The sequence below is a fragment of the Sapajus apella genome, unplaced genomic scaffold (genome assembly GCF_009761245.1).
Source record: "Sapajus apella isolate SASKATOON/1434 unplaced genomic scaffold, GSC_monkey_1.0 scaffold45, whole genome shotgun sequence".
Taxonomy (NCBI): domain Eukaryota; kingdom Metazoa; phylum Chordata; class Mammalia; order Primates; family Cebidae; genus Sapajus; species Sapajus apella.
Genome location: NW_022436985.1, coordinates 10,393,979 through 10,421,226, shown reverse-complemented (window position 1 = coordinate 10,421,226; position 27,248 = coordinate 10,393,979). Strand labels below are relative to the sequence as shown.

At 37.3% G+C, this 27,248-nt stretch overlaps 1 protein-coding gene across 3 annotated transcripts in view; it reads left to right on the top strand.

The window, feature by feature from the left end:
• Positions 1-26,926, top strand: part of NUDT9 (nudix hydrolase 9) — a 34,182-nt gene extending 7,256 nt beyond the window's left edge. The window contains exons 1-8 of one of the 3 annotated variants that reach the window (XM_032239669.1): positions 2,590-2,611; positions 2,739-2,978; positions 6,346-6,441; positions 9,255-9,341; positions 17,270-17,381; positions 19,370-19,516; positions 21,586-21,670; positions 26,423-26,926. In XM_032239669.1, the coding sequence (XP_032095560.1) occupies positions 2,782-2,978; positions 6,346-6,441; positions 9,255-9,341; positions 17,270-17,381; positions 19,370-19,516; positions 21,586-21,670; positions 26,423-26,601 (903 nt within the window). In that variant the 5' untranslated portion in view covers positions 2,590-2,611; positions 2,739-2,781 and the 3' untranslated portion in view covers positions 26,602-26,926. Of the gene's footprint in view, positions 1-2,589; positions 2,612-2,738; positions 2,979-6,345; positions 6,442-9,254; positions 9,342-17,269; positions 17,382-19,369; positions 19,517-21,585; positions 21,671-26,422 lie in introns of those variants that run through there. The other 2 variants (XM_032239667.1, XM_032239670.1) reach the window with 2 other exon arrangements.
• The last annotated feature ends 322 nt before the right edge of the window (positions 26,927-27,248 follow it).

The window sequence follows — 27,248 nt, the reverse complement described above, 5'->3', positions numbered from 1 at the left end:
CATCCTCGTCTTGTTCCTGATCTTAGAGGAAAAATTTTCAGTCTTTCACCTTCACACAATTAACTGTGGGCTTTTCATATATGGCCTTTATTATGTTGAGAATTTCCTTCTGTTCCTAGTTTGTTGAATGTTTTTAAATCATGAAAAGGTGTTGAATTTTGTTAGATAATTTTTCTGCATCAATCAAGAGGATTTAAAAAAAAATTTGTTAATGTGGAACATTATGTTGATTGATTTTCGTTATGTGGAACCATCATTGCATTCCCGGAATGTGTCCCTTGGTTATGGTATATAATCCTTTTAATGTACTGTTGAATTCTGTTTGTTAGTACTTTGTTGGGGATTTTTACATCAGTATTAATCAGGGGTACTTGTTTGTAGTTTTCTTATAGTGTCTTCGTTGAGCTTTAGTATCAGGATAATGCTGTCCTCACAGAGTGAGTTTGGAAGTGTTTACTTCCACTTCAGGTTTTTGGAAGAGTTGAAGGAATATTGGTGTTGATTCTTCTTTAAATGTTTGGTAGAATTTACCAGTAAAACCCTCTAGTCCTGAGTTTTTCTTTGTTGGGAGTAAATAGATACTTTTTTTTTTTTTAAAAAAAGTCACCTTTTAAAATTATTTATACAACCCCATTCAAACTTTACTACCTATCCTGCAATGTTTATATTTTCCTTTATGGTTCATGAGCCCATCCAGGATCATTGTTTACTTCTAATTGTCATGTCTTTTTAGTCTTCATCTGTCTGGAAGAGATCCTGCACCTTTCTCTCTCTTTCATAACCTTACAATTTATAGAGTACAGACCTTTATTCCTTTTTTTTTTGTTTTTGAGTTGGAGTTTTGCTCTTGTTGCCCAGGCTGGACTGCAATGGCATGATCTCGGCTCACGGCAACCTCCACGTCCTAGATTCAAGCATTTCTCCTGCCTCAGCCTCCTGAGTAGCTGGGATTACAGGCATAGTAAAACCCCGTCTTTTTAGTAGAGATGAGGTTTCTCCATGTTGGTCAGGCTGGTATTGAACTCCCGACCTCAGGTGATCCGCCTGCCTCGGCCTCCCAAAGTGCTGGGATTACAGATGTGAGCCACCGTGCCCGGCCCCAGACCTTTATTCTGTAAGATGTCTCTTAACCAGGGTCTGTCCTATGTTTTCTAATGTCCAGATTCGTGTCATATATTTTTGGCAGAAACACTTCAGAAATGATTGTTGTGTACTTCTCACTCTATGAGATTAGGAGGTAAATGCTGTTAACTTATTCCACAACCTTGTCAAGTGGATATTTGCAATCATTTGTCTTAAGAAGAGCAAATTGACTGGTACTGTGAGAGCAAGAGAAAGGAACTATCATAATCTTACCACATTCTCAGACTCTCCTTTAGATGTCCTAGTTTAAGGTCATCAAGAATTTATATTTTTATTTTAACAATAATGAGCAGCCATTTAACTTTGGGCAAGATGAGATATGAAAAATGTTTGTATATGCTGTGTGGTTAGGTTGAAGGTTGGTGGTCTTCTTTTGCATATGCTATCCAATTATTTCATGCCTGTATATTTTATTTAAATTTTGCTCTAAAGTTTACAATTTGTGTATTTACCACAGTCTACCTTTAAGTAATATTACATTAGTTCATATTCAGTGTAGGAATTTTTTGATTGTTAATTTCTATTTTCCCATATTTCCTTTGCACCATATTTGCCATACGTTTTACATGTATGTTAGACTATAGGTGATTTTTTAAAAATGTATTCCTTCACATAGACTTAAACAGTTTTCTTTTACACTTTTTTATTTTTTTGAGATGGAGTCTCTCTCTCTGTCGCCAAGGCTGGAGTGCTGGAGTGCAGTGGCATAATCTCAGCTCACTGTAACCTTCGCCTCCTGGGTTCAAGCAGTTCTTCTGCCCCAGCCTCCTCAGTAGCTGGAATTACAGATGCACACCACCACACCTGGCTAATTTTTACATTTTTTAGTAGAGGCGGGGTTTCACCATTTTTGGCAAGCTGGTCTCAAACTCCTGACCTCAAGTGATCTGCCTGCGTTGGCCTCCCAAAGTGCTGGGATTACAGGTGTGAGCCACCGTGCCCGGCTTATATTTGTTTTTAATGGTTTGAGTTTTCATAACAAACTTCCTCTTCCACAACAGATAACAGACATGTAAGCTTGTGTCCCTTTTTCCTTGCCTAAAATAAATTCAGTGAGTGGGTTCCAACTAATAAGATTTAGCTATATGTTAAAAAAAATTATATTTGAAAATAGTCTCTCATAAATGTTGGACCTTTAGACTAACATGCATTATATTTGAATTTTCTGATTCTTAAAGATTTTTGAGATTGGAAAGCATGTTTTTGGGTCTTTGAATTCATTTTTTTTTTTTTTTTTTCTGAGATGGAGTTTTCACTCTTGTTGCCTAGATTGGAATGCAGTGGTGCGATCTCGACCCACTGCAACCTCTTCCTTCCTGGGTTCAAACAATTACCCTGCTTGAGCCTCCCAAGTAGCTGGGATTACAGGCATATGCCACCATGCCTGGCTAATTTTGTATTTTTTTTTTTTTTTTAGAGATGGGGTTTCCCCATATTGGTCAGGCTGGTCTTGAACTCCTAACCTCAGGTAATCCACCTGCCTCAGCCTCCCAAAGTGCTGGGATTATAGAAGTAAGCCACCGTGCCCGGCCTAGGTTCTTTAATTAATATATTTTTGGTATGTATGTAAAATGTTTTTTCTTTTTCTCCCTCAGAAACTCATTTTCATCTTGTTGGTTTCATCTTAATACCAACATCATGTCTGGTTCTAATGGTTCCCAAAAGAATTCCCACAACAAGGCTCGGACGTCTCCTTACCCAGGTTCAAAAGTTGAACGAAGCCGGGTTCCTAATGAGAAAGTGGGCTGGGTTGTTGAGTGGCAAGACTATAACCCGGTGGAATACACTGCAGTCTCTGTCTTGGCTGGACCTAAGTGGGCAGATCCTCAAATCAGGTGAGCAAATAAGACAGCATTAACTGGGAATAAGACTTTTAGAGAAGGTAATGGTTTTATATCTGAAAGTAATTTTAATCTATGCTTAACTGTGTTATAATTCAGTTTCCACATTTGCTTGAATTCTTGCCAAAGATAAACAGCTCATAATTGTTTATTTTTGTTGTTGTTGTTTGTTTTTTTTTTTTTTTTTTTTTTTTGAGACGGAGTCTTGCTCTGTCACTAGGCTGGAGTGCAGCCTAGTTTGAACCTCTGCCTCCCGGGTTCAAACGATTCTCCTACCTCAGCCTCCTGAGTGGCTGGGACTACAAGTGGGCGCCACCACACCCAGATGACTCTTTTTGTATTTTTAGTAGAGATGGGGTTTCACCATGTTGGTCAGGATGGTCTTGCTCTCTTGACCTCATGTTCCCCTCTCCTCGGCCTCCCAAAGTGTTGGGATTATAGACATGAGCCACTGCACCCTGCCCTTTTGGGGGTTTTATGAGGATACTTCCAAATAGTTAAATCTGTTTTGATTTGAAATAACATAACAAATAGCATCAGCTATGTGTTATGAAATATCAGCTGGTGCTATTATATTTGTTTTGAAGTAACAGCTGATGGTTTTTGTTTTCATGTGATCTGTTTGGGTTATCAGTAGAACATCCTTTGTGATTATTTTCCAACATAGCTAGACTTGTGAAAATATTTTTCAGAACATTTTCCAGGTTACTAAGAACAGGATGTTGATAAACCAGTGTGAAAAAATAGAAAAGGGATGGTTAAAGGGGAGGGGGGGAGAATGAGAGAGAAGCGGCTCTCACTGAATTCATAGAAGTGCCGAATTAACATTTTATGTTTATGTTTATTTGTCTAGCTTTATTGTTGTATGATTGTCAAATAACATATATATTTAAGGCATATAATTTAGTATTGATATACATATGAATACATTGTGAAATGATTATTGCAATTAGACCAATTAAAATTATACCTTACATGGTTAACTTTTTTGTGTGTACAGTAAGAACATTTGAGATCTACTGTAAGCAAGTTTCAAGAATCCAGTACTGTATCATTATTAATTTTGAGACTGGTACTCTCTCTGTCACCCAGGCTGGAGTACAGTGGTGTGATCATAGCTTGCTCTAACCTTAAACTCTTGAGCTCAGGTGATTCTCCTGCCTCAGCCACCTCAGTAGCTAGGACTATGGGTATGTTCCACCGTGCTTGGCTGATTTTATTTTATTTTTTAAGTAGAGATGGGGCCTCACTGTATTGTCCAGGCTGGACAAGACAGCATTATTAACTGTAGTCACCACACTGTACATTAGATCTCTAGAATGTACTCATTTTGCATAACTGAAACTTTGTACCCTTTGACCAATGTCTCCCCATTTTTCTCACTCCTTATGTTCCTTTCTTTTCTTTTTTTCTTTTTTTGAGATAATGTCTTACTCTGTAACCCAGGGTGGAGGCAGTGGTGTGATCATAACTCAATGCAGCCTTCATCTCCTGGGCTCAAGTGATACTCCCACTTCAGCCTCCCAAGCAACTGGGACTACAGGCATGTGCTACCATGCCTGGCTAACTTTTAAGTTTTTAGCAGAGATGAAATCTCATGTATTGGCCAGTCTAGTCTTGAACTCCTGAGCTCAAGTTATCCTTCTGCCTTGGCCTCCCAAAGTGCTGGGATTACGGGCATGAGCCAGCATGCGTGGTGATTTTTTTTTTTTAAGGGGTAAATCTCTAGAATCCCAAAGGCATTGCATCTCTGGTTTTACAATTTCATGGTTTTTTAATCATTTAATTCTTTTTATTTGCATGTTAGGTGGCAGATTGCTTAGAAGTCTTAAGAAAATGTATGGATCGTTCAAACTGGACATTATTCCCCAACAGACCACAGATATTTCTTTGCTCACTCACTGGAATTAAAGCAAGAAAAAAGTGAAACCTGTGTCAGAACTGCCATGAACTATTTAGTGCTTCATAACTCTTTATTCACTGTCAGTGCAATTATGGCAGCGATTTTATAGTGGTGAGGAAAGTAGTTTAGTTATATCTGTTAAAAATTTTTTTTGTTGTGCCGGGCACAGTGGCTCACAGCTGTAATCTCAGCACTTTGGGAGGCCGAGGCAGGCAGATCACTTGCAGTCAGGAGTTTGAGACCATCCTGGCCAACATGGTGAAACCCTGTATCTACCAAAAATATAAAAAAGTAGCTGCATATGGGGCATGTGCCTATAATCCCAGCTACTTGGCAGACTAAGGCAGGAGATTCGCTTGATCCTGGGTGGTGAAGGTTGCAGTGAGCTGAGATCGTGTAATTGCACTCCAGCCTGGGCTACAGAATGAGAGAGACTCTTATCTCAAAAGAAAGAAAGAAAAAAGAAATAAAATATATAAATAAAAAATAAAATTTTTTTTGCTATGGCATGATATAAATGTAGTAAAGTGCACATTTCTTACATGTGAAGATGTGCAGCTCAGTAAAATTTTACATTTATATAGCTCTGTAACCAACACCCAGATCAAGATCTAGAACATTTCCAGAATAGTATGTCTGTTTTTAATTTACATTGTATTTATTATGCAGTCTGTGGGGCACATTCACTGCCTCATGGGTTTACTCTGATAAAAATATTAATCAGTGTGCATTTGAAGAAATTTAAATTATTTTGAAATAGTAGAAACATCATCAGAAGTAATCTTATCTTGCAATCTTATTTTTGGAATAGTTTTCATAATGTGCCCACAAACAATTCCTTCTTGCTGATAGACCTTTTTGTAGCATGTGGTAGGAGCTCCAGTGCTTCTGCTAGTAGTCCCTCTCAGAGGGGTTAATAAGTTTAATAATAATATATGTGTTTGCAATGTATGGTGTTTTGGTTAAAACTTTCTTTTTCCTTAAAAATAGTTTTGAAGGGGCTGGGCATGGTGGCTCGTGCCTGTAATCCCAGGACTTGGGAGGCTGAGGCGGGCTGATCACGAGGTCAAGAGATTGAGACCATCCTGGCCAACATGGTGAAACTCTGTCTGTACTACAGATACAAAAATTAGCTGGGCATGGTGGTGCATGCCTGTAGTCCCAGCTACTTGGGAGGCTGAGGCAGGAGAATCACTTGAACCCGGAAGGCGGAGGTTGCAGTGAGCTGAGATTGTGCCACTGCACTCCAACCTGGCAACAGAGTGAGACTCCGTCTCAAAAAAAAAAAATTGTTTTGAAGGAATAAGATGGATTTGCAGGGAAAAAAAAGAAACAAAAAAACTAACCCTTAGAAATTAATTGTTTTAGGAATACCTATGGATAACAGATTGATTTGCATTATTAAGCTGTTGGTAGTTTTGAATTATTTCTTATTTTACATTGGTATTCTCATTGCAGTGAAAGTAATTTTTCTCCCAAGTTTAACGAAAAGGATGGACATGTTGAGAGAAAGAGCCAGAATGGCCTGTATGAGATTGAAAATGGAAGACCGAGGTAGGTACTGGTAATAAAGAGTCTTACAATAACGAGTCACCAAAAAGTAGAAAAGATAGTTCATGTTTATCAAATCCTTGTATGTGCCAGATGTTGTACAGATTTATTTATATAATGTAATTAAATGTGCACAATAACCCTGTTGGTGGATATTTTTAATTCCATTTTACAGATAAGAGTATAAGCAATTTGTATACAGCTAGTAAATGGCAGAGGCAGCATTTGAATGCATCTTTTTGTAATTCTTTCTTGAAAATAGAAATAATTAATGAATACATTAACAGAAAGGATTGAAAATTGTTCAGCAGATATTTATTAAATGGTATAGTATCTTAAAGTAAGATTTATCCAAACATGTAAGAGTAAAAATAAAGATAACCCAATAATTTAACATCAAGAGTCTTTCTACACTTTTTAAAAAATGATTTTTCTGTACAATTCAAAAATTATCCATTTTTCTTAAGAAGACATTATAAAAATGTATTAGTCTGTTCTTACACTGCTATTAAGGCATACCCAAGACTGGGCAATTTATGAGGGAAAAAGGTTTAACTGACTTACAGTTTTGCATGGCCGGAGAGGCCTCAGGATACTTACGATCATGGCGGAGGCGAGAGAGAAGCAAAGGTACGTCTTGCATGGCAGCAGATGACAGAGTAAACAAGTTAATGGGGCAGAGCCCCTTATAAAACCATCAGATTGGCTGGGCTCGGTGGCTTACACCTATAATCCCATCACTTTTGGAGGCTGAGGTGGGTGGATCACCTGAGGTCAGAAGTTCAAGGCCAGCCTGGTCAACATGGCGTAACCCCGTCTCTACTAAAAATACAAAAATTAGCTGGGTATGGTGGTGGGCGCCTGTAATTTTAGCTACTCGGGAGGCTGAGGCAGGAGAATCACTTGAACCCGGAATGCAGAGGTTGCAGTGAGCCAAGATTGTGCCATCGCACTCCAGGGCAACAGAGCGAGACTCCATCTCAAAAAACAAAAAAACCCGTCAGATCTCATGAGAACTCACTTGCTGTCACAAGAACAGCATGGGGAAACCACCCCCACGATCCAATCACCCCCCACCAGATTCTGCCCTCAATTTATGAGAATTGCAATTTGAGATGAGATTTGGGTGGGGACACAGAGCCAAACCATATTAAAAAGTTAGAAAGAAATATGAAAATTAGCATGTACCAAATAAATCAAAGAAGCACAGATTTGAAATCATGGTCATCACCTTACAAAAATGTTGCACATTGTGTTCTTGGTTCCTCTAAGACAAAGAAATGGTAGTACTCCTCTCATGGCACCCTGGTCCTTCAGTTTTGCTAAGTTCTTTCTTTGGTCTAACTTATTCCCCTTCCTAGGTTAATGAGTCTTTTTGAGTCAAATTCCCCTTGCATTTGACTTACTCCTTAGGTCCTTTTATGAATACAATTATAAAAAGATAAAATATATGAAAATATAGATAAGATATATAGATGGAAATCCAAGATAGATTGTTCTTTTAATCAAGTCTCTTTGACTAATAGAAACTAACTTTAGCTTGCCTGAGCAAAAGTAAAATTTATTTGAAGGCTATAGGAGTGTCTCAAGGAGCTCGAAACAAAAATGCAGCTAACTTTAGAAAAGACGGAATACAAAATCCATCACGACTCTCTCTCTGCCTCATCTATGCTTTCCTCTATATTGTTGACTCTCTCTTTGCAAATAACCACAGTGCTTTTCAGGCTATAACATAGTCTATGTGTCCATTCCAGTTTCTTGTTTACTAGTTCCAGTCTTGGTCATCTACAAAAACTAACATTCTGTCTCTTAGTGTTGACTTTGATCACTTGTGTTCAGGGATGTGTGGTTACATGGAATATAATATGGTTGCCGGCCACTCTACCCCTACTTCTGTGAATTAGAAAAGAACTATTGTCAGTGGGGCAGGTGTCTTGTCTTATCTTTCTGTTGCTGTTTGCATGTCATGCTGAAATATTTTGAGTCTAGTACAAAAACAATATCAAAATTCATTCAATTTTAATAACAGTCACTGGGAAGAAAGAATTAAAAGAGATGACAAAAAAGGAAATTTTGGCACGTTGTTTATTTACTTTCATAGAATAGGAGGGCCAAAGATACAGAATCATTAAGTAGAATTACATGTTAGAGCATTTTAGTAGTACATAATGAAAGTTGAACAATTAAAGAATATTTACTGAAATAAAATGACACAGGCATGAGTCTTGCTAGGTTTATCTCACAAATTTTTAACACTGGGTTGTGACATCAGGATATATAGTTGGCATTTTTATAAAATTGTATTTTAGTATACTTGAAATCTATGAAATAGTAACACTAATACCTGTTATATGGTATAAAATATATATTATTGATAATAAAAATCAAAAATTGAGGCAAAATGTACTTAATGCAACAGAAACAACTTTAATGGAGAGGGTTGTAGGATAGTAGAGTGGGAAATGAGAATGATGAGAAAGTGAAGAGAGACGTGGGTTTTCCAAAAGAATCCAGTAAGGTTCTAGTTTGAATTTAGGTGGATAGGTGAAAACTGAAACAAATCATTACATTGAAGAACCACTTTGGGTATGAGAACTACTTTCTGGACCAAGTTTAAAGCTTAGCACATGCACAAAAGAAAATTTAAATAGCAATGTAATGAAATACATGATTTCAGCACCAGATATGTGATAGTACTATTGCATTTTTGAGGACATACTAGTTCTGTCTTACTGCTTGTATTCCCTTCCTTTGGGTTTTATCAAATCAGGTTAAAAAGATGGACACATTGATTTTATGCTTTTTTGTTTTCGCAGAAATCCTGCGGGACGGACTGGACTGGTTGGCCGGGGGCTTTTGGGGCGATGGGGCCCAAATCATGCTGCAGATCCCATTATAACCAGGTAAGAACCAAAACATATATATATATATATATATATATATATATATCAGTAGCAAAGAGCTAAGTGATACAAAAAATGCAGACTGTAGTTAATATGTGCATATATGTATACTTGTGTGTGTATACATATGTATGTTTGTTTGTATAAATATGTGTATATACAGTCATGTATTGCTTAACAATGAGGACACGTTCTGAGAAATGCATTGTTAGGTGATTTTCTTGTTGTGTGAACATCAGAGAGTATATTTACATAAACCTAGATTGTGTAGGTACAATTATATAAGTAGTATACACCTATGCTGTATGCTATAGCCTATTGCTCTTAGGCTACAAACCTGCATAGCATGTTACTGTGCTGAATACTGTAGGCAACTATAACACAATTGTAAGTGTTTGTATATCTAAACATAGGAAAAGTAGGTAAAAATATGATATAAAAGATGAAAACCATACACCTGTTTTGGGCACTTAACCTGCATGGAGCTTGTAGGACTGGAAGTTGATTTAGGTGAGTCAGTGAGTGGTGAGTGAGCATGAAAGCCTGAGACGTTACTGTCCACTATTGTAGACTTTATAAACACTGCGTACTTAGGCTACACCAAATTTATACAAAATATTTTTCTTTTAATAATAAACTGACCTTAGCTTACTGTAACTTTTTTACTTTTTAAACTTTAAAATTTTTAAAACCTTTTTGACTTTTTTATAGTACCACTTAGCTTAAAACACACATTGTGGAATTGCACAAAAATAGTTTTTTGTTATATCCTTATTCTGTGAGCTTTTTTAAATTAGAAAGATTTTTTTTTAAAGTTTTTATTAAAAATGAAGACACAAATACACATATTAGCCTAGGCCTACACAAGGTCAGGATCATCAATATCCCTGTTTTCCACTTCCACATTTTGTCCCACTGGAAAGTTGTCAGGGGCAGTAATACGCATGGAGCTGTCATCTCCTCTGATGATAATGCCTTCCTCTTGAATACCTCCTGAAGGATCTGCCTGAGGCTGTTTTACAGTTAACTTTTTTTTTTTAATAAGTAGAAGGAATATACTTTAAAATAATGATAAAAAGTATGGTATAGAAAATACATAAGCCAGTAACATAGTCACTTATTATCAAGTATTATGTACTGTATATAATTGTACTTAAGACTGGCAGTGCAGTAGGTTTGTTTACATTAGCATCACCACAAGCATGTGAGTAATGCGTTGGGTTAGGATGTTAACAATGGCTATGACATCAGTAGGTGATAGGACTGTTTCACCTCCATCATAATCTTATGGGACCACCATTGCATATGTGATCTGTTACTGAACAAAACATCGTTATATGACACATGACTAGATACACACACCCGCACATGTATATATACATAAATATACATACAGATGTATATATAATTTTTATTTTTAAGAGACTTTATTTAAAATGACAGTGATGTGATTTAAGTATAAAGCTGTACTTATATGAGTAGGTTAGGTGTTATGTAAAGAAGGTTAATTCTGTTTGTGCATCTATTTATTGAATATCTATTTGTTCTCAGTGTTTAGTAGGCACTTTAGAGAATATAAAAAAATCTAAGAATCCTAAGTTGGTTCTCTGTCACTGAAGAGCTATGGCTTTATTTGCAAGATGGAAAATATGAAGTAAGAAAACATGTTAAATATGATCAAGTAATATGGGTGATTCAGGATGCTTTAGAAGATTAGAAGATTAGATGTGGGGCATGACTGTGGTAAACTGGAGCGCCCAAGAAAGGCAGCATAAAGCAGGTTGATTTGAGCCCAACTTGAACCTTGGGTAGGGAGACAGCAGGAAGCCTAAGGAAAGGGTCTCTAGTAATATCTGAGTAGTGACTAGCTTGGTTGAAACAGAATATTCTTGTAGGAGAGTAGCGGGTAAAAAATGAAATTTTGAATTAATTTTTGTGCAGTTTTATTGTGAAGAATTTTTTTTTTTATTTTGAGATAGACTTTCACTTTTAGTGTTCAAGCCAGAGTGCAGTGGTGCACTTTTGGCTCACTGCAACCGCCACCTCTCAGGTTCAAGCGATTCTCCTGCCTCAGCCTCCTAAGTAGCTGGGATTACAGGCGCCTGCCACCATGCCCAGTTAATTTTTTTTTTGTATTTTTAGTAGAAACAGGGTTTCACCTTGTTAGCCATGCTGATCTTGAACTCCTGACCTCAGATAACCTGCCCGCCTCGGCCTTCCAAAGTGTTGGGATTGCAGGCATGAGCCACTGGTCCTGGCCTATGGTGGAGAATTTTAAATGCTGAAGTTAGGAGTATAGACTAGAGCTATTGAAGGTTTCAGAACACGGGAGATGCATTCTCTTCCCAAGGCAGTCCTATCTGGTAAGCCAAATCATGTTCAGGTCTCTTGGTGAGCATGAATCAGAATTAAGCAGGTCAGTGAATCTAATGTTTAGATGGATTTAGCTGTCTCCACAGGAATCATCTTTCTAATGTATCTGAAATATTGTCATATTTGTCATCCTTTTAATTTTTATATTTTTTACTTTTAGAATTTCTTCATTGACCATCTCTGTCCTCACATGGAATTGTCACTTTCTTTCTTTAAATAATGCAAATATCCTCTATTGTTACTTTTTTAGTTTTGATATTTTGGGGGCCTTTCTTCAAGGAGACTGTTTTTCTTTGGTCTGAGATATAATAATGATTTGATAGTTTAACTCTAGAAAGCAGTTTTTTTTTTTTTTTCCCCAAGTTACTGGAAGAGGCACCCATACTCACCTGGTCTTATTTTCTTACTGGATTTCTCTGCCAAAAAGGATCTTTATCCAACCCCACATTTTATCTTCCCTCCATCCATCCATCCACTTACTCACCCGTCCACCTACCTACTTACTTAACTACTGATCAACCTACCTATCCATCCATATGCCTTTTGAACCTTTATGGTTTAAATTAGATGGAAAGAGTTAGTAAAAAAAAAAAATTGATGGCAGTGTTAGTTCCTGATTTTGGTGAAGCTGGCCCAAACCAGGAAGGTATGAAACGTTTGAAACAGGAGTGTAATGCTAGTAAGGGACAAGGAGCAGAAAAGGGAAGCCAGAGACTTGAAAGTTAGAATCTAGTTAGGTTATCTTTATCTATGGTGGACCAAATAGTGGCTGGGAGTAGACATGGTGATTATGTGTCAAGTTGTTTTGAAATGGTAGACGTTTTGGGCTTAGCTCTGTCATACAGATAAGCGAACTGACAGCTTAGAGATGGTCCAAGGCTATAAGAGAGCCCACAGGTGGCAGAGTCTAGTTTTCAACTGTACTCTTAGGTTGATGTCCTTTGTTATCTCAATAATGCATTAATTTATAATAATTAATAATGCATTAATTAATAAATTGTTGAGTTCCTCTAAATAGATGAGAGGCAGCAGAAATGGAAGAGAGAAGAATGAAAGATGTTGAAGAAAGAGTCAAACCTTAAAAGAATTGTTGAAAGTATTCTACTTTTAGACTAGTCTATTATAGGGATCTTGTCAGTGCTATCATTAGTTTTTCTGTTTCTCACAAAAGCCCCTCCAAGTAGGTATCGATATATCTGTCTTGAGGATTTGAAAATAGAGACTAACTGGGGTTAAGTGACTTGCCTAGATATTGTAGATCTGACTTTCGAATGAGGAGTAAGTGGCTTTAAATATTGTGCTTTTTCTATTACACCACTAGTGGGTAATCCTAAGAATCACCCAGGCACTTTCAGAACAAAGATTCCACCTGCCTTGCTTTCAGGTATGCACTTCATGATTCAAAACAGCATTGTTCAGGATTTCATAAACTTTTTAGTTCAGAATCTCCAGGCAAGTGCCAAAATTTCAGATTTCCAGGTATCTCTCCTAGAGATTGTCTAGGTATAATTATCAAAAGTTGCAAAGCCTTTAGAGTCAAAATGAGTTGGGAAGTGTGAATATATTATTGTGAATAAATTCATGTCAAATAATTGATGACAGTATCATTTTCTATTCACTTTTGGTTAAAGACAGGAAGGTGTATACCATTAGAACTGGGGAGGGAATAGTAATAGGGCGTAGAAATATCATTGATATTCAGTAAATGTTCACTAGGTTCATCAGGTAAAATGATATATTAGTTCAGTTAGAACAAGAAATTTTGTTTTAAAATTGATGATAATGTATTTGATACTAATAAATAGCATAGCAAGAAACTACTCTGCTTAAAATTCATACATGTGTCCCTTCAGAATAAAATCTGAGAACATACGCAAGCTGTTCATCACCTTTCTGGTCCCACCTTCTTCCCAGCAGCATCTCTCTCTCTCTCTCTCTCTCTCTCTCTCTCTCTCTCTCTCTCTCTTTTTTTTTTTCTTGAGATGTGGTCTCCCTGTGTTACCCTGGCTGGTCTCAAACTCCTGAGCTCAAGCAGTCCTCCCACCTCAGCCTCCCAAAGGGCTAGGATTACAGGCAGGAACTGCCACACCTGGCCAGCATCTCTCTCTTCTGTTTCTCATCTTTTCATCCCACAACTGACTGGCTGGCTGAAGATCAATGGCTGTATTGAGTCTTTTGTTTTCCCAGCTCCTTGCATGTGATGTGTAGTAGGTGCTACTAAATGTTTATGAGTGAATAGAGCCATCATTTGCCTTCTTATCTTTACTCTTATCTAATTAGTATAAACATTCTGCTTGTTCAGTTTAAGTCGATAGTATAGTAAGTAAGAACACAGATTCTGGCTGGGGCGGTGGCTCATGCCTGTACTCAATAGCCACATGTGGCAAATGACTACCTTATTAAAAAGAACAGATATAGAACTTTTGTGTCTGTGTGACAGGGTCTTCCTATGTTGGCCAGGCTGGTCTTGAACTTCTGGACTCAAGCAGTCTTCCAACTAGAATCTACCAAAGTGTTAGGATTATAGTTATGAGCCAGCACCACAGAACATTTTCATTATCACAAAAAGTTTTGTTACACAGTGCTGACGTAAATGCTTTATGAAAATATATAACAAATATTTTCAAAAATGATTTTCTCTTTTTTTCCCCTTCTCTGCAAATATACTTGTTGAGAAATCCAGGGAATATAAGAAATGCATGGAATATAAGATGTAGGCTGGGTGTGGTGGCTCATGCCTGTAATCCCAGCACTTTGGGAGGCCAAGGTGGGTGGATCATGAGGTCAGGAGTTCGAGACCAGCCTGGCCAACATGGTGAAACCCTGTCTCTACTAAAAATACAAAAATAAGCTGGGTGTGGTGGAGGGTGCCTGTAATTCCAGCTACTCAGGAGGCTCAGGCAGGAGAATCGCTTGAAACTGGAAGGCAGAGGTTGCGGTGAGCCGCCAAGATTGCACGACTGCATTTCAGCCTGGGCAACAAGAGTGAAACTCCATCTCAAAAAAAAAAGAACATAGATTCTGGAACCAGATTGCCCAGGTTCGAAGCTTTGTTTATACCCTTGTTAACACTGCAGTCTTGGGCAAGTTACCTAACTTTTCTGTGCCTCATTTTCTCTATCTATAAAATAAAGATAACAAAACAACTATTTTATAAAAGGGTTGTTTTGAGGCTTAAATGGATAAATACATTAAAGCACTTAGAACAGTGTTATATATATTTAATAAATGCTATTTAAATGGCTTTTAGAAAATAAAAATAAAATCCATCCTGTCTTCATTCTCACTGTCTCTGCCTTCCGTCCTGTCCCCATCATCTTTTACCTGGATCATAGTAGTAGCTTCCCAGCTGGTCTTCTTGAGTCTAGTCTTGCTTTCCTCCAGACCAACATGCATGCTTTTGTCAAAGTGAGTGAGCTTTTTAAAATACAAGTTGGTTATAGCTTTACCCTGCTTATAAACATTCTCTGGCTCTCTAAGTAGATAAATTAGATGAACCTTGTAATATAAGCCCTCGGCTCACTTCTGTGGTCTATCCTTTCCCTCACTGATGCCCATGGTGCTAGACCCCATGTGAACATTCAGTTTCTTGAACACATTATTTTATTTTATGACTTTGTTTCTGCTCCTGTATTCCTCTTGTCTGGCATTTTAAAAGCAGATGTGCCCTCTTGCACTAATTATTGTTTCATTTCTATTTAATATATTCATCCAGTTGTCACCCTTCTTATAATTTAGAGGCACTGCTAGACTATAAGTTCTTTCATGGGAGGAATTAGATATGGTAGATGTGGTAGTCAGCTACTGTATAAGGAAATTTGGAAATTCATATCCAAAGTAATATTTCATTGGGTTTCATCCAGAGTAATGATTAGATCGTAGACTTTCTTTTTTGGTTTAGCATTGGAAGTCTTTTTTTTTTTTTTTTTCCTAAGAGATCATTAGGACAATTCTTAAAATTGGGCTGGAGGTTGGTATAGAGGTGAGAAAGGGGAAGGGGAGATTTATTAATATCATCATCTCTGGGAAAGAGGGTGTGGTTAGAAAAAGTGTATTCTGAAATTAACATTGCCTTGATACTTTTTATAAAACCCATAAGCAATTCAATTAAAATATAAAAAGATAGAGTTTTTTTTTGTTTGTTTGTTGTTGTGTATCAAATTAGAGGGCATAAAGATTGAGAAGCATGGCCAGGTGTGGTGGCTTATACCTGTAATCACAGCACTTTGGGAGGCCAAGGTGGGAGGATGGTTTGAGGCCAGGAGTTCAAGACCAGCTGGGTATCATAGCAGGAGACCCCATCTCTACTGAAAAACAAAAAAAATTAGCTGGTCATGGTGGCCTACACCTGTAGTCCTGGTACTCAGGAGGCTGAGGCAGGAGAATTGCTTGAGCCCAGGAGTTTAAGTTTACAGTGAACTGTGATTGCACCACCGTACTCCAGCCTTGGTGATAAAGCAAGACTCTGTCCCTTAAAAAAAAGAAGTACTGCTTTGACACCAGCTAAACTATGTCATGTAATCTGCTTTTCTGTTAACACAGGGTGAACTGTTAAAAGCAAATCTTTTTTTTTTTTTTTTTTTGAGATGGAGTCTCACTCTGTCACCCAGCCTGGAATGCAATAGTGCGATCTTGGCCCACTGCAACTTCCACTTCCCAGGTTCAAGTGATTCTCCTGCCTCAGCCTCCCGAGTACCTGGGACTGCAGGCACCCACCATCATGCTTGGCTAATTTTCGTATTTTTAGTAGAAACGGGGTTTCACCATGTTGACCAGGCTGGTTTTGAACTCCTGACCTCAGGTGATCCGCCCACCTTGGCCTCCCAAAGTGCTGGGATTACAGGCATGAACCACTGCGCCCAGCCAAAAGCAAATCCTACCAGGCCATTTTCACTACCAGTAATTTTATTTTATTTTTTCTTTTTTGAGATAGGCTCTTTATCTGTCACCCAAGCTGAAGTTGATCTTAGCTCAGTGCAACCTCAAACTAGTGGGCTCAAGCGACCCTTCTGCCTCAGTCTCTCAAGTAGGTAGGATTACAGGGGCATGCCACCTCATCCAGCTAGTTTTTAAATTATGTTTTATAGAGATAGGATCTTGCTTTGTTGCCCAGGCTGATCTCGAACTCCTGGGCTCAAGCAATTCTCCTGAAGTGTTGAAATTACAAACATAAGCCACTGTGCCTGGCAACTACCAGTAATTTTTAAAAAAGGATTTGTAAAATTATTTTTTAAAAAACTTTGGTAATCTTTTCTTCAAATTCTATTCTGCTACTTCTTTTGTTAGTACTTTAAGTAGTAAAAATTGTTTGTATCCTGAATTTTCATTACTGTTAATATAGTATCTTTTAGGTAATGTAGACATTTGTCTTGGTTTTAACAGTGATGAATATAGAATATTTCTAATATAAAACAGTTTTTAATAACACTAGCTGATTTGAGATAAATTTATATATACTCTTTTAAAGAAAAATGACTTTATAACTTTGTCTCAAGTTTGAGATAGAACCTTAGTTTTGTTGTAAATCAGTTATGATATTACATTACTATTCACAGATGGAAAAGAGATAGCAGTGGAAATAAAATCATACATCCTGTTTCTGGGAAACACATCTTACAGTTTGTTGCAATAAAAAGGAAAGACTGTGGAGAATGGGCAATCCCAGGGGTAAGCATTACAATAAAATAAGTGTTTATGTTCTTTTTAGTTGCTTTACTTACTACAGGGTTATTGTTTGTGGATCTTTTCTATTCCATTTTCCTCTGTTCCTTCCCACTTCAGTTAGTAATTCTTTTGTTTTCCTTCCCTGCATGAAGTGTCACTGTCAGCAACAAGTTTAGGATAATCCAAGCTGTTAGAATCTGCGTCTAATTCTGACACCCTTGGGAAAGAACTTGGGCTTTGATGTTACTTGCAGGGCTGTGTTCTGGCCTTTCCACTTAGAGCTGGGCAATAGGGAGTTGATACCCTCATTTTTAAAATAAAGATATCTACTTCACAGGATTATTAGAGATCACATACAAATAAGCACTCATTATGTTGGGTCCTATCTCAGAATTTAACCTCCGCATCAAGCCCAAGGTAGTATTTTTAAGCACTTTTTGGTTGAATTCTGGTAACTTTTGACAACATGTAAAAATTAGCTTTTGGTATTTACTGTTCCTTGTCGTTTAAATAGTTTCTATAATGTCATCAAGACAAGTATACTTTTGTTGGCTTGTAGTTTGAATTTATGGCAGTGCTATATTTGAAGTGGCCTTTTATTTTTTATTTATTTTTGAGACAGAGTCTCACCCTCTCGCCCAGGCTGGAGTATATGGGTGCGAACTTGGCGCATTGCAACCTTTGCCTCCTGGGTTCATGCAGTTCTCGTGTCTCAGCCTTCTGACATAGCTGGGATTACAGGCGTGTGCCACCATGCCTGGCTAATTTTTGTAATTTTAGTAGAGACAGAGTTTCGCTATGTTGTCCAGGCTGGTCTCGAACTCCTGGCCTCAAGCAATCTTTCTGTCTCGGTGCCTCCCAAAGTGCTGGGATTACAGGTGTCAGCCACCACGCCTAGCCTGAAGTGGCCTTTTAAAATGTGTATGTGTATGGTAGAGGGTTTTATATTTTATACCATATTGTGAAATGGAGATAGTTTGATATGAGGACGACTCTTTATAAACATACAGTTATCTGTAAGAATGTTTTCTTCTTTGTAGAATAAAAATTGAATGGAAATAAGGATCTCAACTGACTCTGATAAAAGTTTAGGCTAATTTCTATGAGCCAAATAGTCAAACCTCACTCAGGTTGAAAGCAATAACGTAATAATGATTTCACCATAGGATCTTATATTTTATTGTTATTTGAAATTCTTATTAGGGAACTGCTGTAATTCATATCATTTTGACAGTTATTTATCTAATCAATGTATTTTTAGTATCTTCCTTTTGTCAGCTAATATTTTAGACATTGAGGATGCAACAGAGCAACATAAACAAATACCTGTCTTTTGGTGCTCACATTCCAGTCAGGGAGACAGATAACATAAGATATATGTTAAATATATCGCATGTTAGAAGGAAAGAAGTACTAAGAAAGAAAGAAACAAAAGCAAGGTAGGGGACTAGGAAGTGTTTGACAGTTTGCAATTTTAGACAGGGCAGTTAGAAAAGACCTCCCTGAGGAGGTAACATTTAGATAACTATCTGAAGGAAATGAATTAGTGAACCATGCAGATATCTAGAGAAAAGCATCTTGGTGCAAAGGCGCTCAGGTGGCAGCATGTTAGGCGTGTTCTGGGAACATTGAGGAGAGGTCAGTGTGGCTGGAATGGAATGAACAGTGGGGGAAGAATCAATTGCTGTATTCTTTCTTACCTCCAGCCTTTTTTCCTTAGTTTGAATTTGGCAAGAACCAGGAAATTGGTTTGATTGGCTCAGTTTGCCATAGGCTAACCTTAGACCAATCACTGTGGCCAAATACATGAGGTATCCTTATTGGCTCCTTCTACTAGCAACAGATGGTTTAGAGAGCCGTGTGTCACAGAGAAATGGGGATCACTATTATAGGCAGATTGAATAATAAATGTTAACTCTACCACTCAGTAAATATTTATTGAACAAATCAAAACTGATCCCTTTTTCTACATTTTTAAATGTGACTCCTAGGGCATGGTAGATCCAGGAGAGAAGATTAGTGCTACACTGAAAAGAGAATTTGGTGAGGAAGCTCTCAACTCCTTACAGAAAACCAGTGCTGAAAAGAGAGAAATAGAGGAAAAATTGCACAAACTCTTCAGCCAAGACCATCTAGTGGTAAGAAATAGTGTTTCCTAGGAGGGATTTAGTTCTGTAGATTGATGAAAATGACTTAAAAGTTGACCTGGAAACCTAGTAGGTTGTTCTCTAAATACAGTGGGAATACTTGTATATTTAAAATATATTCACAAAAACAGGTTATAGATTTTCTGTAAACAGATTTCTATTTAAAGTTTTATAGCTCAACTTTCGGCTATGTAGGCTAAAATGATCTATATTCAGGTCATTTATATCATTTATTATAATAACTTTTTCCTTCTTATTCTTTTTTCTTTTTCTTTTTCTTTCTTTTTTTTTTTTTTTGTGATGGAGTCTCCCTCTGTCACCCAGACTGGATTGCAGTGGCACCATCTCAGCATCTCAGTTTACTGCTATCTCCACCTCCCAGGTTTGTGATCTTCTGCCTCAGCCTGTGGAGTAGCTGGGGTTACAGGCACCCACCATCACTTCTGGCTAATTTTTGTATTTTTAATAGAGACGGGCTTCATTGTGTTGGCTAGGCTGGTCTTGAACTCTTGACTTCAAGTGATCTGCCTTTCTTGGCCTCCCAAAGTGCTGAGATTACAGGCATGAGCCACTGCACCCTGCCTATAAACTATTTTCTTACATATTGAGTACCCATCCCATAGGAAACCTTTTGTATGTGCATGAATTCAGCTGCGTCTGAAAGAACAGTTACATTTTAAATTATGTCATACAGAGATTTTTCTGGTCAATAACCATTCCAAGTCTCATGTCTGTTTTGTCCATATACCCTCTGTGATTTTTATTTTTATCTGAGACAGGGTTTTGCTCTGTTGTTCAGGCTGGAGTGCAGTGGTGTGATCATGGCTCATTGCAGTCTCGACCTCTTGGGCTCTTGTGATCCTCCCATCTCAGCCTTCTGGGTAGCTGGGACCACAGGCACACACCACCACACTGGGCTAATTTTTTTTTTTTTTTTTTTTTTTTTTTTTTGGTAGAGATGGGGTTTTCCCATGTTGCCCAGGCTGATCTTGAACTCCTGGGCTCAGGTGATCGAACCACCTTGACCTCCCAAAGAGCTGGTATTACAGGCATGAGCCTGGCCTCTGGGCTTTAAAAACAATACCGTACAAGGTATATGCACACTAATAATAAGAAAATAATAGATTTTTTTTCTTTTTTGTCAGTTTTTATTTGGATTGCTTGTTTTCTTTTCAGAATTGGAATTTATTTATGTTGTCCAGATTTTTTTGAGTTACGTTTGTGTTAGATGACTAGATTCAAATAATTTAATGTATTAATAGCTTAAGTAGCAATCTTTAGTTTAACTTATAGATCTTCTTTAACTAGAAGAATCCACCTTTGTATTTCATAAACTATAACCACAGAAAAAATACTTAAATTATGGACTCCTTAAAAAAATCATATTGCCCAAATCTGACTATTTTCAAATTCTGAAATTAGAGTTTGAGGTGTCGAGGATTTCTTTACTTTTAAAGCTGCCTCAAAAGAGAGAATATTATTCCGTGGGAAATTTGAAACAAGCACACGAAGTACCACATTAAAAGTTCTATAATATTTACATTTCATCTTCTTCTTTTTTTTTTTTTGAGACAGATTCTTGCTCCGTTTCCCAGGCTGAAGTGTAGTGGTATAATCTTGGCTCACTGCAACCTCCGCCTCCTGGGTTTAAGCAATTCTCTTGTCTCAGCTTCCCAAGTATTTGGGACTACAGGTGCCTGCCACCATGCCTGGCTAATTTTTTTGTATTTTTAGTAGAGATGGGGTTTCACCTTATTGGTCAGCCTGGTCTTGAACTCCTGACCTCAGGTGATCCACCTGCCTTGGCTTCCCAAAGTGCTGGGATTACAGGTGTGAGCCACTGTGCCCAGCCAATAATTACATTTCTTAAAAAACTTTTTGATAGAAACACATGGCATAAAATTTACCATCTAAACTGTTGAATATACAGCTCAGTAGCATTAAGTATGTTCATGTTGTGCAACAGGATGTTAACATTTCTGATGCTAGTGAAGGTCACATGCTCTGCTGCACTCATTACACCTTGGACTTTTTAAAAATCTGCTTTCTTTTGAAAATAGATATATAAGGGATATGTTGATGATCCTCGAAACACCGATAATGCATGGATGGAGACAGAAGCTGTGAACTACCATGACGAAACAGGTAACTTTATGTTTATTAAACTGACTAGGATTAAAGGATCAATTTAAGCCAGTAGCCCACTAGGACATGATTAAATCTGGACTATTTTAGCATCTTAAACCAATTAACTATTGATTGTAGGATTGTGGTTATAGGAAAGCAAAATTGATGCTATTAAAGGACTACATAGGAGAAATCTTCAAAAATGTTATCACTGGTGACTAAATTTTCTTTAATCCACTGATAACATTTGAAATTAAGGTTGAAATTGTGGGCTAAAATGTTATGCTCTAAAGATGTCAGATTATTTATTATGATTCATTTTTTTTTTTTTGTAAAACAAAAGCAACTGGGATTTGGATAGGAAGTATGGCAATGATAAAGGAAATGGGATTTATATCTTATTGTTTGAAATATTTTCATGATAATCTTGGATTGTTAAAATGCGAAGCAATAACAAAAAATTCCAAGTAGTGAAACAATTTTAAATGAATGCTCTTTCTGTACGTGGAATTTAAAATTTTATGAGGAGGGTCAAATCTGTTATTACAGGAGAAAGGAAAAAATCTCTCTTAAAAATTAATTTGATCTTAATGTACACATTGAATAGTTCCCTTGAAACATATTTTATTTCTAAATTAGATTTGTTTTTATTTGTAGCATAAAAGTGGGGCACCATGCTAGAGAAATGAAATGAATGTTCCACTCATGCCTCTTTTTGAGCTGTGTAACCTTGTACAAATCACTTGTTTTTTTGGACTCAGTTTTTTCACTTATAAAATGGGCTAGAAATAGAAGATCTATCATTTTTATATTCCGTGCTTTTGCTTGTTGAACCTGGTGGAAATTTTCTGGCACCATTTTTCATTCCTTCTGTATTTCCACTAAGGTGTATTAGAAGAGTTTACCCTTCTAGTATTGAAAACTTAGAAGAAATATGCAGATGTAACTTAGAAGTAGGTCTGTACAACTTTAGTACTGATAAATTTGTTAACTACTTATTTTTGGAGTTAAATACAATGACTGACCCTCCAGAGGTCAATTATAGAGTTTGTGGGTTGTTCATTATTTTTACCCTACCTTTTTCTCTCTTTAAACTTAAAAAAAATTGTTTTGATAATTCCAAAATCTCTGCCATATTTGAGTTTGGTTCTAATGCTTGCTTTGTTTCTTTAGGCTATGTTTTTTGTCTTGTAGCATGCTTTGTAGTCCCCCCACTTTTTTTTTTTTTTTTTTGAGATGGAGTCTTGCTCTGTCGCCCAGAGTGGAGTGCAGTGGCACAATCTCGGGTCACTGCAGCTTTCGCCTTTCAGGTTCAAGCAATTCTCCTGCCTCAGACTCCCACATATCTGGTACGACATACAGGGTACACCATCATGCCTGGCTAATTTTTGTATTTTTACAAAATCATTTGTCCACTTGAATTCAGTGTTTTCACTTACAAAATGGGCTAAACCTAGAAGATCTGTCATTTCTATATTCTGTGCTTTTCCTTGTTGAACTTGGGAGAAATTCCTGACACCATTTATATTTCCATTCCTTCTACCATTTTTAGTAGAGGTGGGGTTTCACCATGTTGGCCCAGACTGGTTTCGAACTCCATACCTCAGGTGATCCACCCACCTTGGCCTCCAAAAGTGCTGGGATGACAGGCATGAGCCACTGCACCTGGCTGTAGTGCTTTTTTGAAAACTGACTATGATGTATTTAGTAAAAGGAACTAAGGCAAATAGTTATTTAGTTTGAGGTTTCATGTTTATCTGGCTAGGAGTTAGGTTGTGTTTTTTGTTTGTTGTAGCTGTAGGTATCAGAGGCTAAAATTTCCTCTAGTTTTGGATTTCCTTGGAGACTTCTTAAATAAGGTCTGAAGCATACAGGTCTGAAGCATACCATTCTTTCAGTTGTCTTCCCCTTTTTTAAATAGGAGCCCTCTTGATAGATATGGTGGTAAATTCTAGAGGAAGGGGAATCACAGGAGAATATATGGTTAGATGTTAGTCTTTTAGTGAGCCTGTGGCCCTGGGCTGTGACCTTCATAAGTGCTTCTCAGCGTCCCTCCTTCCTCCCCCATCCTTAGGAGAGACAGGACGTCCAGCAGGGGCTGGAGTTGGGTATTTCCTTTTCCTCAGGTTGGTTAGGGCTTGGTAAAATAGTTTTCCTTGAGGGCAGAGTGATCTGGGTGTATTTCAAAATGGTTACCTTTCCCCCTGTCCATGTTGGAAGAGAGAGAGGATTTTTCTCGAGTCTTCATCCTGAGAACTTGGTGGCTTTCTTAGAGGTAAAACTCACTAAAATGTAGGCCTCGCTTTGTATTGGTATGGTTGCGCCCCTAGGAGATTTTATCTTTCAAACTAGTCCGAAGGTCAGCTTTCAGCAGTTAGTCAGTTACCCTTTAAATATTCCTACTGGGTGCTGACTCCAGTGGTAGGTTTCTCTCCCTGATAAGTTATGATTCTCTGTATTTGCCTGTCTCTCCAGTTTTTGGCATGGCAGTGTGCTCTGTGACCTCAGTTTTCTGATGGATCTAAGGAGGGTTGTTGATCTTCAGCTTGTTTGTTGTTGTGAGGATGGATGGGACTGATCACTTTCAGTCTCTTTACATGTCAGGCCAGGCCTCTTTAAACTTAAAATTTTGTTTTATATAATTTATTAGGTAACTAGAGTAGGGAGTAAAAGAACCTTTCGGACATTATTAATTCTGATAAGGAGCATGATACTTGAATTTAACTTTTTAATTTAGATTTACTTTTTAGTTCTGTTTCTTCACAGATGGTTGGATATTGTAGTTGCAGTGAGGATTGCAAAAAGAACCATATGGTTTTAGCACTGGAATTTAGAAACCGGTTTGCTAATTAGAGTAGTTCTTTTCTTCTAAGAAGTAGCTTTATTATTTTTTATTATAAAGGTAAAGGTAAGGTACATTTATTGAAAGGTATTTAAGTAGATCTATCATCTTTACATTATCAATAGATAGTGTAAAGAGGAAAAATGTAAAAAACACCAGTTATTTCATAACCCAAGGATAATTATTGTTAGTTAATATTTTGGTATATCTTCTTTAAGATATCATATAGCTTTTTGTTTAAAAAAAATAAAATGAGCTTATACTCTGTATTCTGTTTTATTGCTTGAGTTTTTTTTTTTTTTTTTTTTTTAGACAGAGTCTCACTTTATATTGCCCAGGCTGAGTGCAGTGCAGTGGGACGATCTCGGCTCACTGCAACCTCCACCTCCTGGGTTCAGGTGATTCTTTTGCCTCAGCTTCCTGAGTAGCTGGGACTACAGGTACACACCACCATGCCCAGCTAATTTTTTGTATTTTTAGTAGAGATGGGGTTTCACCATGTTGGCCAGGTTGGTCTCAAACTTCTGACCTCAGGTGGTCTGCCTGCCTCAGCCTCCCAAAGTGCTGGGATTATAGGCATGAGCCACCGTGCTTGGCCAAGGTTTTCAATTAGAAATATATTGTGATCCACTGGGCATGGTGGGTTTTTAGTAGAAACTCTGTCTCTACTAAAAGTACAAAAAAATTAGCCTGGCATGGTGGGTGGGCGGCAGTAATCCTAGCTACTTGGGAGGCTGAGGCAGGAGAATCACTTGAATTTGGGAGGTGGGGGTTGCAGTGAGCCGAGATGATGCCACTGCACTCCAGCCTGGTCGACAAGAACAAGGCTCCATCCCAAAAAATATACAATAAAAATAAAATATTTAAGTAATGTTGCTTTGAATACTTTAATAGGCTTGTCTCTATTTCCTTAGAATAAATTCTTCAAAGTGAAATTACTGGATGGCTTATTGTATCTTCTGTGCCTAGTATGGAGTCTGGTATACAAGATGTACTCTGATATTTATGGAATGAATGCTTATCAAAGAACCCTTACTTTTTAAAAGCTCTTGATAAACATTGCCAAATTTCCTACAGAAATATGCCACTTATATTCTCAACAGTGATTGGGATCATTTATTTTTTATTTTTTTGATAATTTTAATTTTAATTTCAATTTTTTTTTTGAGATGGTATCTCACCCTGTCACCAGGCTGGAGTGCAGTGGTGTGATCTTGGCTCACTGCAACCTCCGCCTCATGAGTTAAAGTGATTATCCTGCCTCGGCCTCCCAAGTAACTGGGACTACAGGCATGTGCCACCACTTCTGGCTAATTTTTATATTTTTAGTAGAGATGAAGTTTCACTATGTTGGCCAGGCTGGTCTCAAACTCCTGACCTCAGGTGATCCACCTGCTTTGGCCTCCCAAAGTAGTCTATTACATATTTTAATAAATCTATTTATAAATAGTTATGTTTATTAAAATATTTTAAATTAAATACCTAAACATATTTTATGGTGTTTGGTTTGGTGTTATGCTTAGAAAACTCTACTTAAGACTATTAAAGGAGTCACCAATAATTTGTTTTATTTTTTTACATTCAAATCTCTAATCCCTCTGGAATTGATTTTGATGTAAGGTTTCATATTCATATAATATGATTTCTTTTTTAAGGATAATCTTACTTTTTAGAGAAAAGCCTTTGTATTTTGTGTTTACCTAAAATTTAGGGACTTGATTAAAATTTGGGCATTTTGGAATAGTCTAGTTTTTTTTTTTTCTTTTATTCATTCTGCTGACCAGGTATGGAATAATCTTGTTTTTAATTCACTTTGCCAGTTAGTACAATGATGACTTAAGATTATTTTAAGTAAGAACACTTGATGACATAAATATGCTAAAACAGAAGTGAATTTTTCTTGGTGATGGTTTTTCTTTGGTAACCAGGTGAGATAATGGATAATCTAACCCTAGAAGCTGGAGATGATGCTGGAAAAGTGAGATGGGTGGACATCAATGATAAACTGAAGCTTTATGCCAGTCACTCTCAATTCATCAAGCTTGTGGCTGAGAAACGAGATGCACACTGGAGTGAGGATTCGGAACCTGACTGCCATGGGTTATAGCTGATGGTCTCCATGTAAGCCAAAGGCCCACAGAGGAGCGTGTACTGAAAAGAGACCAATATCACAGAATTATACCAAAAAAAGGGCAGGGTAGGCCACTTGGCCTATTTACTTTGAAAACGATTTACATTTAGAGTGTTTCACATCAGAATAAAATGAATGAGATGAACTGGAAAACAGATTTTTCAGCTTTTTGGTTAAAAGGAATATAAGTAGTCATATTTTGTATGTATTCTGTTTAAGCATGGCTTAAATGAAATTTAAACAACTAATGCTCTTTGAAGAATCATAACCAGAATAAAGATAAATTCTTGATCAGCTATAACTTCTGTTTTCCATCTAGTTCTTGTTTGTCAATGCCTTCCCTCCTGCTCCCCATCTTCTAAGGCCTGAAGGAAGTTCCTGCCACATCAAGCTCCTTTAGGAGGAGTACCACCATTGGATGTATAATGTTTCATCTAATTTTTCTTTAAATTATTTGCTTCACATTTTGCTTCGCATGATCTTGTTGAAGCTAATTTTGAAAATGGAAACTATGTTTTTTTGACTTTGGAGTCAATTTTAAGAGGAAATTTCAGTCACTTTTAGTCAATAGAGATCAAGATCAGTGAACAAGAACTGATATTCTCATTTTCAAAAATTCTGAA